Source organism: Salvelinus sp. IW2-2015, unplaced genomic scaffold (genome assembly GCF_002910315.2).
Source record: "Salvelinus sp. IW2-2015 unplaced genomic scaffold, ASM291031v2 Un_scaffold2641, whole genome shotgun sequence".
NCBI lineage: Eukaryota > Metazoa > Chordata > Actinopteri > Salmoniformes > Salmonidae > Salvelinus > Salvelinus sp. IW2-2015.
In genome coordinates this window covers 107428-126597 of record NW_019943948.1, presented here as the reverse complement: position 1 = coordinate 126597, position 19170 = coordinate 107428, and the positions used below count along the sequence as shown (strand labels likewise).

At 46.1% G+C, this 19170-nt stretch overlaps 2 protein-coding genes across 2 annotated transcripts; both read right to left on the bottom strand.

Moving 5' to 3' along the window:
* Positions 1–6: 6 nt before the first annotated feature.
* Positions 7–8123, bottom strand: qser1 (glutamine and serine rich 1). The gene is given in 15 exon segments (XM_070440547.1): positions 7–151; positions 465–581; positions 797–1107; positions 1372–2077; positions 2079–2125; positions 2128–2297; positions 2299–2473; positions 2476–2502; positions 2505–2588; positions 2591–2713; positions 2716–2886; positions 2889–4681; positions 5017–5036; positions 5486–5584; positions 8058–8123. Coding segments are annotated over 15 exon segments (4050 nt in total). The 3' UTR covers positions 7–10.
* A 4918-nt stretch (positions 8124–13041) lies between these two features.
* Positions 13042–15934, bottom strand: prrg4 (proline rich Gla (G-carboxyglutamic acid) 4 (transmembrane)). Its single transcript, XM_024141636.2, is given in 7 exon segments — positions 13042–13273; positions 13977–14035; positions 14037–14122; positions 14537–14564; positions 14656–14819; positions 14943–15058; positions 15711–15934. Coding segments are annotated over 6 exon segments (666 nt in total). The 5' UTR covers positions 15055–15058; positions 15711–15934; the 3' UTR covers positions 13042–13056.
* Between the last annotated feature and the right edge of the window lie 3236 nt (positions 15935–19170).

Here is a 19170-nt window from a genome sequence, read left to right as displayed (position 1 = left end):
GGAACAGATATCAGTACCTCATGGAGGACATGGGCTTGCAGCGGGGTTTACGGTTGCAGACACGGACGTACTCCTTCTTGTTGACCGTGTCCAGGAACTTGACATACACCCTCCTGTACATGGTCTTAGCGTCACCAAAGTAGCCCAGATACTAGGACGGATGCATACACACACACACACACACACAACAGCAGTATTGTCATCTGAACAACAGAGTGGATTCATGTTACTCTGCTTACAGAATAATGTTAAGAATTCAAACTCTATGGGGATTGATACACACACACTAATCATCATCTGTGAGTGTGTGTGTTACATTTACATTTAAGTCATTTAGCAGACGCTCTTATCCAGAGCGACTTACAAATTCCTGTACATGGTAGTGAGTAGTGTGAGTAGTGTGTGTATGTGCATGCATAGGTGTGTGTGTGTGTGTGTCTAATCATATGTACACCTGTCCTTACACTGTTAGTGGCTGAGAACACTCTCTTGCTGTCCCTCAGCTCAGGGACAAACTTCTGCAGCAGAGCTTTCTGGACCTTCCAGATGGCTGGGGGTTCCTGTCCAGCTGTCAATGTCACCTACACAAACCACCACACACACACACACACACACAGAACAAGTCTCAGCATGGATCAATAGAACAAACCAGACAGACAGACAGACAGAGAGAGAGACACACAGACACAAATATGTTTTATATATATCTGGACTAACTGTATAAGACTGACTGGCCACAAAAATGGAATCTCAGCCAAGGTCTGCTTTCACACAAATCCCCTCCCATCCCTCCCACCTTCAGGCTCCCTGTGTCCTCGTTTTTGACCACAAACTCGTCCCTCTCGCGGTACATGCCCTCTCCCCCGCTGTCCGACAGTTCTTCGTCCGTCAGTCCTTCTATGGCCACGCTGGTCAGCTGGACGGCCAGCTGGCCTGGGGGCGCCGGCTTCGCCCCCTCCTGCCCCGACGACCCAGTCACCGATGATGACGAGCCGGTTGTCGAGGACTCCTTCGGTGCAGCCGTCTGCTGCTCCTGGGCTTTGGAGGCTGAGTGAGGCATGCTGGGAGCCTGGTCTGGCTTCAGGAGAGAGTTGGAGAGTCTGTTGTCTGTTGATGGAGAGAAGAGATGGAGAAGGGAGAGGAGAGAGGGGATAGAGGTTGGGGTATTAGATATTAAATAATATGGGTACTAATGAATGCCGTAAGCCATATTTTCCTTGATTTATGAAAATGGTTTTGAAGATAAAAAACGAAGCATTTTATTTAAATGGTATCCATTCAGGGCACAATGCTGTCTCACACTACACTGATAACTAACAAACCAGATGACTGAATCCTAAGGGCTTGTAAGGGCAGCCTATCCATGTTTACCAGCTTTGTGTGTCCTGTCTGAGGGCTCGTCCAGGGCCGACAGGGCTGAGCTGATGCTGTTCTGGAGGGCCTGGTTCTTTCCAGCGCTGCTCTCATCCTCGTCCGAGCTGAACGATGGCAGTGTCTCCAGGTTCTTCTGGAGCCCTTCCTCCAGACGCCTCTGCTGCTGCTGAGAGCTCCCCGCAACCCCAAGGCCCTCATCGCCTATCAATGGGGCTGATGGAGGTTGTYTTTTCAGAGGTAGAGGCGGTATGGCGCACAGGGGCCGCTTGGACGAAGCCGAGGGCTTYCGGGAGCGACTGGGGGTCCGTACGGGGGGCGAGGAGAAGGGCTGTTTGGGACCTGACTTGAGGAAGTCCAGAAAGGAGCCGATGAAGCCTGTTTTMACCTCTGGCTGTTGCTCCTCCACCTCACGGATCTTCTGCCTCATCCTCTCCTGCTGCTGGTAGCTGTCGTAGACCGCCTCCGAGGTGGAGGGGGAGCTGGTGGGGTCGCTGCCCCGGGAGTTCTGCCTCTTGGCCTGGACTGTCTTTTTCCTTTGTTGGATGTTCTCTTCCTCTGGAACGGGTGGCTTGGCCGAAGCCTTGGAGCGGACCCTCTTTTTGGGGTTGACAAAGCCGTCAGAGGGACTCTCGTCAAGGCCGTCTTCTCTCTTGATGACTTTGGGCCCTTTGGGTTCTGCTTATTGGCCTTGCCTCTGTTGAGGTTCCTGAGGGGTCGTACCCCAGGCCAGCCAGGTGGTACTCATTCTCAGGTGGCCTCCGTTGGGGTTGCCATCGGCTCTGTTGCTAGGGTAAACAGACTGTCCTCTGGGCGAAATGTTGTCTGGCTCGTCTCCGGGCTTCCGTAGCAAACCATCGTCGGCGCCCATGTCGTGCCTGGGGTTGACTACAGTGGTGTGTGAGTGTGACATTGAGTACTGTTGCCAGATGCCCCTCCCCTTTAGGGAACTGGTGTCCGTCTGAGGTCATAGGAGAGCCATTGAGTGTCAGGGTCATGGTGTTATGGGAGTTAGTGTTGGTGATGATGGAGGTCTGGGAAGATGAAGAGGAGAAACGAGGTGACTGGTGTCTGGTGTCCCCAGTCTGGAAATGACCCTTGGGTCGGCCATGTCGCCCTCAGCGGCGCCGGCGTGGCTTTGACAAAGTCCTGCGGCGTGACACCGCAGGCGGCTGCTGTGGCAGCCAGGATGTCGTCCACGTTGGACAGGATGTTCTCTCGTCCGCCAGCAGCATGGACTCTGGGAAGCAGATGGAGCTCAGGGCAAAATGGTGCTTGGCGTCCTGCGACTGCTGCTGATTGGTCAACTGGCTGTAAGGGTCTTTTGGCGAAGAGAGGTGCAGTTGGAGGAGTCCGTGATGGTGTTCTGTCCTACTGCCCCAGGCTGGCTCTGGCTGCCATTGAGGCTAACGCTGATCAGATGATTCCTCCATGTGAAGGTACTGGACCGGGACTGGCCTGACCCAGGGGTCAGCTGCACCTTGGAAGGGTTGAGACCACAGTGGATGAGAGGCGCTGGATCAGGACCATCTGCTGGTCCCGATTAGGCTCCAGTAGAACCTGAGAGTTGGGGCCCTGATGTACTGGTTCTGGGTGTTGGTCAGGGCAGGCCTGGTGATTTTGTTGCCGTGGCTCGGGCCCTTTGAGCAGGAGCGAGTGCTGTTTCAGCTCCTCATGGGAAGACATGAGCTGGGCGTTGGTTCTYGTCTTTGGGCCCATGAGCTGGTCTTCGGCTCGCGAGTTGCTCCGGATCACACTCTGAGTGTTGTAACGGTCATCCATTTTGGAGACTACGTAGACCACATTGTCACTGCCCCCCAGGCTGGAGGTTTCTAAAGAGACCTGCTGGAGAGCCTGGAGGTCCTCGATGGGGATCTCTCCTTCCAGTTCCAGTTTGCAGTAGGCTGGCTTTACGTCCTGTACTGAGGACCTGCAGTTGTTCTGGAAGGCGAGGGGAGAGGCTGAAGAGAAGGGGGTGTAGCCCTGGCCTGATATTGATGTGGGTAACCTCTGGACGCTGGTGGAGGGGTAGGGGGCGCTGAGGGATTGTCCTGCGGCGTAGCTCTGAGACTGAGTGACCGAAGCCTGCCCCTGAGACAGGTAGCTCACGTTAGGGGCACCCTGAGAGTGGCTGGCGGGGGAGCTCTGAGAGGGGTTGCCCAGACACAGGCCCTGAACCTGGGCTCCGTACTGGCCCACATCCTCCTGGCTCTGCCCAGGGCTGGAGCAGTAGACCAGGGACTGACTGACAGACGCTACATTGCCTGAATGGCCAGAGAAGGAGGGCAGAGTCTTATAGAGAGAAGGCCTGAGGAGGTCTGAGGAGGAAGAGGAGTAAGCCTGGGAGGTGATGTAACTCTGAGAGTGGCTGAGAGTGGACAGCAGACTGGGCAGRGGGGCCGATGTGTACGGCTGAGTCTGTTGGCTGGCAATCACCGAACCATGCTTCAGCCCTGGCCCCTGGCCTGGGGAGGGGTAGCTCTCTGGAGATTCACCCTGTGACTGGGGGTGACCCTGTCCGCCATCTGGGGCTAGTTTGGAAGAACAGTCTTTAGTCTTGGCACCCGTGGAGGACGAGCAGTACCCAGAGGGAGAGGGGATGGAGGAGGGGTAGGCCTGAGATTGCACACCCGTCTTGGGCTGCTGCGCGCCGTTGACCCCRTGGGAGGAGTCCGTCCCCATGGAGGTGCTGCAGGGCACTGGGGTCTGCCTCGAGGGGTCCTGCTGGAAGGAGCCATCCCCCTCCCCGCTGCCTGAGCCGAGGTAGCCCTGRAGGGAATGCTGCAWGCCAGGCAGCTGCTCCGAGACAGCGTGGCTGCTGCTAGAAGGCCMCTGGTGGTGCTTGATCACACTACATTCCCGCTGAAGTGCTCTCTCGATGGAGCCCGAGAAGACGGGCACCGTGTAAGGCTGGGGGGCRAACTGGGTAGCCAAGGGCAGTAGCCCAAACTGGGGCTGCAGGAGGTGGGGGGCCGACTCCTGGGCCGAGCGATATGTGGATGACTGGGGAGGGAGGGCGGCGCCCAGGGAGGGGGTGGGGAGGCGGTCGAAGGCCAGGGAGGTAGGTAGCGTGGCCTGGCTGGGTTTAAGCTGCAGCAGGGGGTCGAGGTGGGAGGAGAGKAMGCCGTTGGTGGAGGTGCTGAAGGCGTGGTCCTGGAGGGCCAGGGAGGGGGTGGTGGCGTAGCTCCGCGAGGGGAAGGCACCAGGGTGCTGATAAGAGGAGAGGGGGGCAGGGTAGGGGAATGTGGCGCTGGTAGGCAGGGCACCGGTGAGGAACAGCTCTGTGGTGGGGTTAGCTGGTGGGTTAGCCCTAAGGGAAAAAAGAAAGATGAATAATAAGATAAATCTTCGGGCAAGTACACATCCAAACAAAATACAAAACCATGGACAAAAACAAGCCGCTAACACAGCTCACACATGACAGATGAACAAAACATGAGAGAGGTAGAAAGAGAACAGGCCAACGATGTCTAATATATGAACTGAGTGGAATGGATACAACCCCATTTCCCAATTGAAATCAGCATGGTGCCTCAATTCAAAATGTAATTTTCTTTGGAATTCATGACGCACAGAAACATTAATAAATCGACAACAAATCAAACAAGCGCAGCCATTTGGTGTGTGTTATGTGTGTGGCCTCACCGGTCTGCCACGTGGTGGTCCTAAAGGGGGGAGCAGAGAGGCCCCGACAGGACCAGCCTGCTGCAGGGCTCTAGACTCCATGGCCGACAGGAAGTTCATGACAGAGGTCTCAGTAGTGTTAGTGCCTGAGTCAAACCCCCCCGACAGACCTGGGAGAGGTGGAAGAAGGGGAGGCGGTAAAGAGAGACAGAGAACATGTCATGAGGTTACTGAGGTTTTGTCTAGAAGGGATACAGATTGTGTCAAAAATGTACTTTTCGGAGCAGGTTAGGTGAATTAGGTTAAGAAACGGGTTCGCAAAAAAAATGTCAATTTGACAAAAGTTGTATCCATCTAGACATGACCGTTACTGATGCAGGCACAGTAACATTCTCCTATGGTCTTCCTACAATAACAACACAGTGTGAGTGGCAGCCTCTACAGTTAATTAAACAAGTCCAAACTCTTAGTCCTCTTAGCACCATCTTACCTGAGGGTGATGGGTAGTGGTGTAGGTGGGCAGCTGGGTGCAGGCGTAGGTCTGCCGATGGAGGAGCTCTGACTCCAGGTGCGTGGCACCATAACTGGCCTGCGGAAAGGAACACAACACCACACACATTAGGACACGCACATTTTGCACCTTTACTGTGCAACCTCACCATGCCTGAGGCACTAAAGCAGACAAGCTTATTCCATACATCAACAACACGTGTTGACCACCATCACAACAGCACACTGTGCCCCTGTCATCCCCTGACTTGCCTGCAGTCCCTGGACTTGCCCTGTCAGTCCCCTGGACCTTGCCCTGTCAGTCCCCTGGACCTTGCCCTGTCAGTCCCCTGGACCTTGCCCTGTCATACAGAGACCCAGACGGTATTTATAGGCCCGTGATGCAAGCTTACAAAAGTGTGTCAGGCGCAATGGAGTCCATTAACAATGTGGTGCAGGACAGGTCTCAATCAATTGATATAAAAAATCTCTCACCCATTGATAATTTTACAATTGACAGTCACATAAGAGCTTATTGTTTTTTTTTAGCATTAGAAACAAAGTTAAACAGATTATAAAATGTTATACGTAGACAGAACTCAAACATAACACGTCCTTATTTTATAGAAACACTAGTATTGATTATAACAGGGTGTCAGATGAGCTCATATGAAGACTGCTGTACTAAACAGGGGTCACACACAACATGAGAGCAGACACACTTGTTGTTCCCTGCTCACAGCTTAGCTACCACACAGGTAACATGCAGCACTATCAACCTGCACTGTCATGAATAGTGTCACTGTAGCTAGACAACCAGCTGGTGCTTCTCATGCCCTTTCCACAGCCCCCCAGAGTGACACAAAAGACTGGCATCGCCAGAGGTGAATTATTCATGTACACTGTACAGGGGAACCCAAGCAGGGTGAGGAAAGCAAGATGGATTGTTACAAGTCATAACAGGGTTATGAGCTGTGGGATATTTTTATGTCGGCCTCAGTCTTGAAACCTACAAAGGCCTAACCACACACAGAAGCAGAGGCTATATGAAAGAAACAGAGAGCAATGGACTTAAGAGGACAGACTACCTTATGAACCTTGGGTTATTTGCATCCAATTAAACTTTAATTCCGCACTTTACAATTGACTGGCGCATCAAAACAGCCTTGTCAGTATAAAAACTTGAGAATGAAAGGCCCTGTACAAACAGCTAGCTAGCTACTACTTTCCATCAAAACATGTGGTAAAAACAACTAGGGCCGGTACGCTACCAGTATCGCAACTCATTAGGTATCTTGACAAAGAAACAAAACCCGAAGCGGACCAAACTTCTTTTAGGAAAACAGTCCTAATGTTGGAAACAAACATTACGTCATCCAGAGTCTATTATTTATTTTTCCATCTGTAGCTCACAATATTTTACATACAGCAGGTTTTAAAGTACCAAAGAGTTGTCTGCTTCGTGTTTTCATTTTCGCTATCAAAGAAATATTGTTATACTGATATCGTCACAGCCCCCCACCCAAACCCCCAGAACGATCAGTCTGTCCGGCTCCATTTTGTTTCCATGTGATGAACATGTCCCATTTCCTATTATTCAGATAATACGATACGTCTCGGTGCGATGAACACAGAGCAGACTGACTGATGTTCTAGTCAGGAGACAAACAGCTGTCTGGGGGGAAGCACAGCTGGAAGGGAGTCCTCTCATCTGCTTCTCTCTCTGTCCCTCTGTTTCACTAACACATCCCTACTATCTACAACACAAGGGTGAGGAGAGATAAGCTAGCGCTAGTCACAAACTAGGACCCAAGTCAAAGCTAAATCCCCTGAGTTGATTCTCACTGATCAGCTTGGAGGAACCAACCAAAACGCTGTTCTCACTGATCAGCTTGGAGGAACCAACCAAAACACTGATTCTCACTGATCAGCTTGTAGGAACCAACCAAAACGCTGATTCTCACTGATCAGTTTGGAGGAACCAACCAAAACGCTGATTCTCACTGATCAGCTTGGAGGAACCAACCAAAACGCTGATTCTCACTGTGACCAGTTTGGCGGAACCAACCAAAACGCTGGTGCTTTCACAACAGACAGAGAAAAGTGAAAAGGTCAGGAAGACATTATCACACCTCCTCCCTGAGTGGGATAGTCTATTTTCTAGAGTGAAACCACCGTTCTCTCTAAAGACAGACGCTGGCCAAGTCCTTTTCCTGGCGGTTCAACACTCACAGGGACAATGAGCAGTTGGAGAGAGAACTCAGGAGCAGGCTTCAAGCATGTTCAGTCTAGCCTACTTTCATAATGTAATGACATAGTACTAGTACTAACAGCTTCACCATAAAACAACTAAAAACTGTTTTAAAACCCACCTGTCTGATATGCTACCTTCCCTGATTTAACTTACCTACCCCTAAAACTGTTCAACTAAACATGTGCTGGTGAGTAGGTTAAAACAAGACCCCACGCACCCCCCTAAGTGTGTCAATCCCAGTTTCCCTCCATAACCTGTGAAGTGACTGATCTCTAACCAGCCCCTCGCTCTCCCTTTACTTCTCCCTCTCTCCTCTGACCCTGGGGTGGAACGAGGAGGTGGTGGCAGTCTGCTCCGAGGCACTGTGTGGGGCTCCACAGTTCATGTCGTGACAGAGATTCCCACTCACACCACTAACGAGGGCTCCTCTCTTCATCCAGATGGAAATGAGTTGAAGAGCCCAGTCTGCCAAGACGAGAGACATGATGCTGTCAAATTGTGTTTAAACTTAATGTCAGAAAACAGGTAGTTAGGGTTTAGCTAAAGACTTAACCTCAATATCCACATATCTGATCAACTGTTATTGGCACGGACTAACTTCCTTTTGTCTCTCGCTGTGTGTCTGTACTCAGCAGATACCAAACTAGGGCAGCTGGTGTCCACATTTTCAGCGCTATCCATTTATAAAACAGGATATTTTCACAGGCAATTCAGGTTAACTCCACACAGAGAGCGGAACAAGAAAAAATACACATTATCAACCACACCACTGAGCCTCCCAAATATACGTGTGACAAGCACGACTTTTACATTTCGACTTTCACATTCATCATTTTGTTCAACGGTCAATGACAGCAATGCTCTGAAGAAGTAAACATTCAGAGTTGACCACGATGTAGACGTCAGACAACTGTCAACAAACTGTACAAAACACCAGTCTTTCTGTGACATCTCTTTCAGTCAAAACAGAATCCAAACAGTCAGGCTACTTCCTAAAATGTGAGACCATGTCAATGACCAGTTTATCAGKAAATMAAACACCTCAGATTTGACAACCTTACGCGCAACAACGTATCTAGCTAGCTATGCAAATATACCCGTACATCAGTGTGATTACGCGGATCTGTCTGGCGACTTCTTTCCTAGTTAAAGKTGGTTCATTCTAAGCGATCGAATAATTGATTGAACTATTCGACATAATTGCATTCTTGCATGTAGATAGTTAATTGTGCATATTGACAATTAACGTGCAACATAGCTACGTAGCTGATGGCGTGCTACAGATCGTAGGGGTGTCCAACATTTCCAAAACACTGTTCAATGAGTGATCAGTAACTTTCTATTCATACGTCAAGCCCTCGACCCAATTGTTCCATAACACGACGCGTTAACTTTAAAAGCTCGTCACATTTCTGTTTGTTGTGRTAGGCCTTCCATCACCGGAATTTTCCGTGAAAGGTGACCCGCCCTCTCCTTCATCTCATTTACCTTGGCTTTATGCTTGCGGTGCTCCGCTCATAGGCCCAGGCTACGGTCTGTGCTGGTGGGGCCAGCGGGTCTGCGAAACTGGAATTCGGGTAATTCCGGTCCATCATCCGTCGAAGGCTGGGAGTGATGCACTTCCCCGATGGCGCTTTGTGAAGCAGTAGGCACACATACGAGCGCGGCGCCGGACAAAACAATCACATTCTCCCGGACCATAGATTGCTAGGCGCCGTCAAGTTCAGCTGTTTAGTCCTGCAACTTTTTAACCGCTTCTCTTTAGCATGAGGTTATGATGATAATCACTGTTCGTTTTCCTTAATCAAAAACTGTGCAGGCACTGCATGGTGGTTTGGTACTTGGATCAGGTCCCCATGTTGGTTTATTTCCCATGATGCACCGCCAACCCTGCTTAAATTGGAAGAGTTTTTCCTTCAATGATAATAATGGAGCAATATTTCTTTGTGTGAAACGTTTTATACCTGTCTGAAATGGCATCAATAGTCAGTCATATCACTGATCATATATTTATTAACACGACCTTCGCAGACTTTTTTTTTACCTTTGCACGGTCACAGAATTATGTAAGAATTCATGATATAATTTGCAGACAATTTAATGATCAAAATAATGATAGCCTTTGGTTTTGCTGTAAACATTAACACTTCACCATTCAAACATTCTTCAGAGAGACAAGACAATCATTAAAATGTCAATTTATGAAATGATCCTCTGACAGTTAACATGTTTCATAGACTTAAAGTACACAATCAGTCATACCAAGCATCAAGTACACATACAGTACATTGTCCCATGATGTCAACCTCACTATTGACATCATTCATAGATCTAAAATCCAAAGACAAAACGCACATGTGTCACTATACCTCCTAATCCTTACAGAAGTCATGCTCAGATGTGAGCAGTATTAATTCAATATCCTATTTTACAAATGAATGGGTAAAGAAACAGCCCACTACTCAATAGTGTCCAGAATAGAAACTAATTTATCCCAACCTGTGGTTGTAAAACCCTATAAACAAAGTGCACCTGTTATGACAATTTAACAGGCACTTCATTAAATATCATGGATAGGTTTCTTCTTCATTAATGAATGGAGCTTCAGAAAAGAGCATAGACTTCCTGGGACACTCATAATAGCATGTGATCAGTGCTTGACGTGGGCAGGAGCTCACCGGAACTGGTACTGGCACCACAAATGTCCTACTGCTTCAGTTTCTGCACCGCCTATAGATATTAGCTCAAATGTATTGCAGAGTTCTGCACAGACATACATATATATAAATATAATATAAATTATATTATAAACAACAGTACAGGTAAATGAGTACCGGCACATACAGTATTTCAGTCCAAGTCAAACACTGAGTGTGATGTCATCAAACTCACACAGTCTACTTGAGCAGTTACAACACATACAGTGAGCGCCAAAAGTATTGGGACAGTGACACATTTTGTCTATGTACTTTGGTTTTGAAATGATACGACTAGGAGGTTAAAGTGCCGACTGTCAGCTTTAATTTGAGGGTATTTTCATCTATATTGGCCGAACCGTTTCGAAATTACAGCACCTTTTGTACATGCCCCCCCCCCCCAAAAAAAGTATTGGGACAAACTCACTTATATGTGTATTAAAAAGTTAATTATTTGGTCCCATATTCGTAGCACTCAATGATACATCAAACTTGTGACTCTATAAAATGTATTGGATTTATTTGCTGCTTGTTTTGGTTGTGTTTAAGATTACTTTGTGCCCAATAGAAATTAATGGTAAATAATGTATTTTCTACTAATCACTTGTTTTTTTCTTACCTTCTTAAAGCATTGTTGGTTAAGGGCTTGTAAGTACGCATTTCACTGTAAGGTCTACACTGTTGTATTGGCGAATGTGACAAATAAAATTTGATTTGTGTCATTTGGGAGTCACTTTTATTGTAAATAAGAATATAATATGTTTCTAAACACTTCTACATTAATGTGGACGCTGCCCATGATTAAAGATAATCCTGAAGGAATCGTGAATAATGAAAGTTACAGATGCACAAAGATCATACCCCCAAGACATGCTAACATCTCACCATTACAATAACAGGGGAGGTTGGGGGGGGGATGATATTTGTGCATCTAACTTTCTACAAAAAAAATTGTCACTGTCCCAATACTTTTAGAAGCCACTGTACATCTAATATGATTCAGAGAATGTGGAAGTGTCAATTCTTCAGTCTGTCCTAACACTATGCTCATATTGTGTCATTAACCAACAGGCTACAGTAGTAGGCAGACTTGTGTGTATACCACAGGTTGGTGGCAACCTTAATTGGGTCGGACGGGCTCGTGGTAATGGCTGGAGCGGAATCAGTGGAATGATATTAAATACAAAACACATGGTTTCCAGGTGCTTGATGCCATTCCATTCGATCCGTTCCAGCCTTTATTATGATCCGTCCTCCCTCAGCAGCCTACACAGGTATATACTCAATACGGTTTCTCATGCTTCATTTTCCATTCATAAAAGCAGAGCAGTTGACAGGTTACAGTTAAACTAAGTATATCATGTCAAGTGTTACGGGTTATGGGTTGAAGCAGGTCCAACTCAAAAGTTGACATAAGTGAGGAATAAGTGATGAGGAATAAATCAATTTTGGCACATGCAGAAAAATTGCTAAACATTTGTACAATAGATAAATATGCTAAACATCTCGAATTGCAGGTAACGGAAGAGGTAAAAGAGGTAATCAGTCACACAGATCTACAATTATCACAAGGTATTACAATAAAATCACATCTGGAACATGCACGGTGGAGAACAACCATGTAAAGTAATAGATCTAAACCTCTTTAGTAGCATTTGATGTGCTCATATGGAGACATTCATCCAGCGAGGTGGAAGGTGCTATCGTCGAATACTTCCAGGTTGAGACTCTGTGGGAAAGAAACAACAAAGTTAACATGTTGTTCCCCCAACAAGGCAAGGTTAGAAAGATCTCTACTGTCTATAAACCAAAATAAAATTGTACAAAAAATGTTTTGAAAAAGATTTTAATGTATGAACATTTTTGAAGTTATAATTAAATGTAGATAGGTAAAGCAAGTTTTTGGGGTATGTGTAACAGTGTTGGTTGCGTCAATCTCCTTCCCACAACCTGGGCTCGAACCAGGGAGGACACTGAACCCATCGACAACTGTTACCTGCAAAGCATCATTACCTGTCACTCAACAAAAGCAGTGGCCCTTGCAGAGCAAAGGAAACAACCAGCTCAAGGTCGCAGAGCGAGTGACGTCACCGTTGAATGCTAGTAGCCCGCACAGCTAACTAGGTAGCCATTTTACGTCAGCTACACTCACTCTTAAGCATCAGCTGTCAGAGCAGCTCACAGATCCCTGCACCTGTCATAGCCCATCTGTAAATAGCCCATCCAACTACTCATCCCCATATTGTTATTTATTTTTATCTTTGCACCCCAGTATCTCTACTTGTAACGTTCATCTTCTGCACATCTATCACTCCAGTGTTTATTGCTAAATTTTAATTACTTCGCCACTACGGCCTATTTACGCTTTACCTCCCTAATCGTACCTCATTTGCACAACACTGTATATAGATTTTTTCTATTGTGTTACTGACTGTGCGTTTGTTTATTCCATGTGTAACTGTGTGTTGTTGTTTGTGTCGCACTGCTTTGCTTTTATCTGGGCCAGGTCACAGTTGTAAATGAGAACTTGTTCTCCACTGGCCTGCCTGGTTAAATAAAGGTGAAAATAAAAAAACGAAAAAAACTCCCCTTTGACTTCCTTCTCTGCAGCAACCAGCACAATCATGTGTATGTGTATACATGAGCATGCGTGTGTATCCCAGGGTAAGGAGGAGGTGGGGCGTCGTGCGTTCCGGTTTTGCCGATGGCGTCCTCATAGGAGGGCAGGCCTGGGGGGTCAATCTCCTCCGGCGGGGGCAGGAGCACAGGCTGCAGAGAGACCTCATCCAGTCTCCGCATGAGCGAGGCATTACTGCGCCTTGGACGCACCCTAACAGAGCTGGAAGAGACAGTCAGGAATGATGCAGTATCCCTTTGAAGAATGTGTGCGTATACACACACACACACACACACACAACACACACCCCCCGCACACACACAGCACCTGCACCCACATAAACTACAGACTAGGCAAACAACTATTTTTTAGGAAGGCCCTAAAAATTGCCAAAGGCTCCAGCCACCCAAGTCAGACTGTTCTCTCTGCTACCGCATGGCAAGCGGTACCGGAGCGCCAAGTTTAGGTCCAAAACGCTTCTTAACCGCTTCTACCCCCAAGCCATAATACTGCTGAATAGCTAATCAAATGGCTACTCGGACTATTTGCATTGACCCCTCCCTTTTTACGCTGCTGCTACTCACTGTTTATCATCTATGCATAGTCACTTTACCTCTATCTACATGTGCATGTTACCTCAATACCTCGACTACCTGTAACACCGCACATTGACTCGGTACCGCCTGTATATAGCCTCTTTATTGTTATTTTTTTACTTTAGTTTATTTAGCAAATATTTTCCTCAACTCTTATTTTTCTAAAAACTGCAATTGTTGGTTAATTAAGGGCTTGTAAGTAAGCATTTCACGGTAAAGCCTACACCTGTTGTATTCGGCGCATGTGACAAATAACATTTGATCGTATTCAAACTATTGATCCAGTGACCACTGTCATTCAGTCAACATAATGCCTCTCATCTAATCACCCTGCACGTGAGAGGTTATCTTTACAACTCCCCTGGCAGAAGTACCAGACCAGCAGGCTAGCCGAAGATGACGACGGCCACCCCTGCCGCGATCAGACCCACAAGCAGGGCAGTCACATCCAGCCGCGATGGCCGCGTGTCCTCATCTGTGCGATCACACAAAAACAACCAATTTAAGTATTTTTGCATGTATGACACACTGCAAYATTCCTAAAAATGCTGCTAACTCTCCTTAAGATTCACAGTGTATGGTGCTTTGTTAAACTAGACTGATTTCTACCAGAGTAACCAGGTTTCTSTCCAGTCATCCTGTAACATTTATGGACTAATAAACCTGTCAAGGAGAAAATAAACTGTACTGCAGAACTTAAGGGCCTGAGTTGCACCCCTGGGCTAAAGGCTGCATTAGGTTTTGCATTTCGTCCTCCTGCTTGAGGGTGTCTTCCGCCACCCTGTACCCATCAGTGTAGTTAGAAAAGTCTGTGCGATTAGTAGTAGTACAAAGGCAAATAGTTGACCTGCGACATACATGTAGATATACTTAGCCATACTTCTCTTACCCTCGGTGTACTTTTTCCAGAAGTCCTCCTGCGAAGTAACATAGACAACATCAGGTTGTGATCATGAGACTGGCCCTACCACACAAAATCTGTCTGAACACCATCTCAGCATCACTTACAGTCTGAGGGACATTTTCAAAGACCTCTCGTGCTTCCTCATAGCTGCAGACTTCTTCAAAGCACTCCCTCTCCAAATTCCCAGGAGTGAAGAGCTCAAAGTCAAATCGGTTGGCCAATAGATGGCGTCCTAAGAATGCATTTGCCTGCTCCTCTTGCACAAAAACTAGGGGACCCAATCACACGAGTGGAACAAAATGATGCAAACTTTTAAACACAATACTTTAATACCATAATTTAGGAATATCACAAAATGATGTTTGAAGATGTTTGGAAACTCACMTCTCACCTTCTTTTGACTGGTCCTCCGTCCCTGTGGTGTGTAATAACTTTCTCATACAAGCAAAGTTTCCACAGGGAAGCAGTTGATACAGTATGAATAAATGCAAAAGRATCGCCATTCACCTGCAGATAATGATTTGAGCATAGGTCATAGAGATTAGATAAGAAGTTAGAACGTGCATTTCACAAGTGAGCGACAACAAGACACACCCAGTTTTTATCAGAAAGCTGTTCAGAAGCCCTAATACAATTTATCTGTTGATTGCTTAGCAATTCTTTCCTTAAAAACTTGAGTTTTAATTTTACATCTTAAATTGTTCACACTGAAATGTCACTTTTTGGTCGACCCGACCAAATTCGCATATAAGTATGAATTGTAGATCTGTAATTCTCATTGAAAGCAAGTCTAATAAGCGGTAGATCTGTTCTATGTGCTTTATTTATATGCTTCCTTTCTTTTTTTTTATGTCGGGTTTTGCCTCTTTTACTTTAGGTTTCGTACACCAGCTTCAAACAGCTGAAAATACAATATTTTTGGTTATGTAAATTATATTTCAGCGGTTTAGATACAATGATTCTCCACACTATACTTGGCGAACTATTAGAATTTTAGCAACCAGGAAATGGCAGAGCAATTTCTGCATAGTGAACCTTTAACTTTAAAACGTGTGTAAAATCCAAGAAGATTGGAAGAAAACAGGCACGAAATGAAGTTACTGAGCAGGTATGAATGACATTGGTTGTTGACAGGTGAAACTGAAATATAACCACCTACCTTGAACGTTCGCCGATAACAGCTGTGTTTGATGTTATATTTCCTTATAAAAACACTCAGAACACGTATCGTCAATAATCAACAACACCGCATTACAAAATATTATAATTCGTTAAATCAATACAAGTAAAATATTCCAGAGAAGCGCGAAGTTTCTGTTTACTCCCAACAATTTTTTTTTTTTTACTCCCAAGAACTGTGAGCTCACCTCCTGTTCTGTAGTAAATTACCTACCTGTACAGACCTGACTAATCAAGCTTTTCACCTGGATACACCGATCTACAGTGCAGTAGGAACACTAGGTGGCACTTGAAACCACTAAACAAGAGAGAATCGGCACAGGAGTGAATCAAGTCGAGTAGTAGACTTCCCAGAGCCTTTAAAAACGTCTCCTTTACATTTAGCTTAGAACAAATAAACAGACATATTATTCATTGAAGGGATATGCCTACTCATGTCCACTGTCGAAACAGGCACTTCACAACCAGGGAAGTGTGGGAACTAATGGATGTCATTATGGCTAAAAATACCATGTAATGTCACACCAAAACATGAAATCACATTCTACTGTAAGGCTTGGTTTCCACTCTCAATGTACTTTGTTGTAATATTTACTTCAAAGAAAACATAAGTCCATATCTAAGAGAGGCAGAGGCATATATGGTACTAAACATGGTATTATACGTTGTAGAAAGGGAAACGTGTACTCTCTGAATCTAACGGATGTGTCCCAGTTCTCCACAAGACTGTTCAAGTGACGCACATTTCTTTTGCGACCATGACTTCATGGCCTGGATTCTCAATGTGTCTGCCTCGCGACCTGTCTCAGCAAATTGACCTTTATCCCTTAGATTTACTGGGATTGACTAGGATAGCCGAGTTTAACGACCTCTTAATGGGAAAGAAACCCGTGCATGTAATATTTCACCCCAAATGGCTAAACATTTTATCCAGAGTGTCTTTGTGGTATCCACAATGCTGCCTCTGCCCTTTCAATGTGAGTCTATAAATTAGCCAGGTTAAAACCCACAGGTTCATGCTCCTCTCAGCCCACAGAAGAGCAGAGGTGTGTGTTCTCGCTAAGACAACCTTCCTTGTGCCACACTCTGTCATAAAAGATCCCTGTCACAACAGCAACCCCCAAGACACGCTACAAACGTATCACATACCCCCAAGACACGCTGCAAACGTATCACAAACCCCAAGACACGCTGCAAAACGTATCACAAACGTCAACAAAACATCCTGTGTCAACTCAGGTTTCTGCTAAGGCTGATGTAACGTGTTAGTGTTATTATCAGAGCAAATAGCCTGCTCCTGCAGGTCAACACTCCTGTCGGTGTCCTTACACTTGTGTTTGCCTTGTGCACTCTGTCTAAATAGGTTTATCTCCATCATGGGTGCTAGGCCACTATTTAATGTAAAGTAGTGATATGGTAGTGATATGGCGAGAGAGAGAGAGCGAGAGAGAGCGATAGCGAGAGAGAGAGACATACATAAAGAGAGAAATGTTGCTAATTGAAAGTTAATAGGATGTCTTCTCTTGTCCTGTGCTCTGTTGTGTGTCTGGACACTGTCACGGCTTTAGATTTGCTATAAGGAATGTTCATACAGAGAATGAAAGGCTGATGCAAAAGTGAAATTCCTGACTTATCTAGTGTCTGACGCTAGATGATATTACAGAAAGGCTTTAAACATGCACTCTGAGGCAAGGCTGTGATGATTGAGCCACCATGCTCTGGAAAAGCGATAATATTCTCAGCGTTGGGAAAATTCCAAGTCAGCATGATCTGTCGAGAGTCTGTCTTCTTACACACATCCATAGTCTTTAAGGCATAATGAACTGTATAACATTCTAAAAGTCACTGCTGTCCATATGCATACTGTTCATATTTAGTGGATAACGCATTTCACATAACACACGAGAGATCAAATTCACCTTCAAACTGTTTTATGGTGAGTAGCCAGGTTACCATATGAGTCTCAGCTCATTTGCTTTCAGCACTGAACTGCGTGGAACTACCAGCTTCCAACCGTGATAAGACGGGTCATGAAAGCAGATAAACCAACTGGAGATGACGTGAAAGTTACAGCTGGGAGATCTCACATGACACACCATCCATGAAGCAGTAACTTAGGGCCCGAGAGACAAATTAGAGAGAGTGAGAGGGGAGAAAGGACAAGAGAAAAACAATGTGAGAGAAGAATAAAGAAACAGAGTTCAAGAAAGAGAGGGAGAGAGAGAGGGAGAGAGAGAAGGGAAACAGAGTTCAAGAAAGAGAGAGAGAGGGAGAGAGAGAAAGGGAAACAGAGATTGGGAGAGAGAGGGAGAGAAAGAGAGGGGATGAGAGAGAGGGAGAGAATGGAAACAGAGATTGGGAGAGTTAGAGGGAGAGAAAGAGTGAGGGGAACTGAGAGAGAAAGGGAAACAGAGATTGAGAGAGAGAGGGAGAGAAAGAGAGAGGGGACAGAGAGAGAGGGAGAGAAAGGGAAACAGAGATTGAGAGAGAGAGGGAGAGAAAGAGAGAGGGAAACAGAGAGGGAGAAAGAGAAAGGGAACAGAGATTGAGAGAGAGAGGGAGAGAAAGAGGGAGAAAGAGAAAGGGAAACAGAGGGAGAAAGAGAAAGGGAAACAGAGAGAGAGAGAGAAGAGAAAAGGAACAGAGAGCGAGAGAGGTGAGAGAGAGAGAGAGAGAAGGGAACAGAGAGAGAGAGAGAGAGAGAAAGGGAAACAGAGATTGAGAGAGAGAGGGAGAGAAAGAGAGAGGGAAACAGAGAGGGAGAAAGAGAAAGGAAACAGAGAGAGAGAGAAGGGAAACAGAGGTTGAGAGAGGGAGGAGAGAAAGAGAGAGGGAAACAGAGAGGGAGAAAGAGAAAGGGAAACAGAGAGAGAGAGAGAAAGGGAAACAGAGAGAGAGAGGTAGAGAGAGAGGTAGAGAGAGAGAGAGAGAAGGGAAAGAGAGAGAGAGAGAGAGAGAGAGAAAGGGAAACAGAGGGAGAAAGATTTGAGATTTGTTTTATTTGATTAGGATCCTCATCAGTAACAGCTAGTCTTACTGGGGTTCCACATATGAACAAATACATTACAGACAAAAGGCTTTACAAGTACATGTAGTGTGTGTGTGTGTTCATCTATCAGATTCACATACATGTCAGTACATACACACTTAAAGCCGAGAGGGAGAGAAAAGAGGAGGGATATGGGGTAGAGCAGGAGATAGAGAGACAGATGGAGAACGACTCGTAAGAGAGGAGATGTGGGGCAGGTTAATGGGGACTTCCACAGTGTTCAGTAAACCTAACTCTGTCTCACTACATTAGTCTAAACCTGCTTTCTCTGTACCCCACCTTGCCTGGTGGTGACCATGATGAGGAGTGTTGTGTGATTTACTCCCTCTGAAAAGACCAGGGGATGCTTCTCCCAGAGGACTCTGGGATAGAAGTGAGCCTTGAGCTTTCT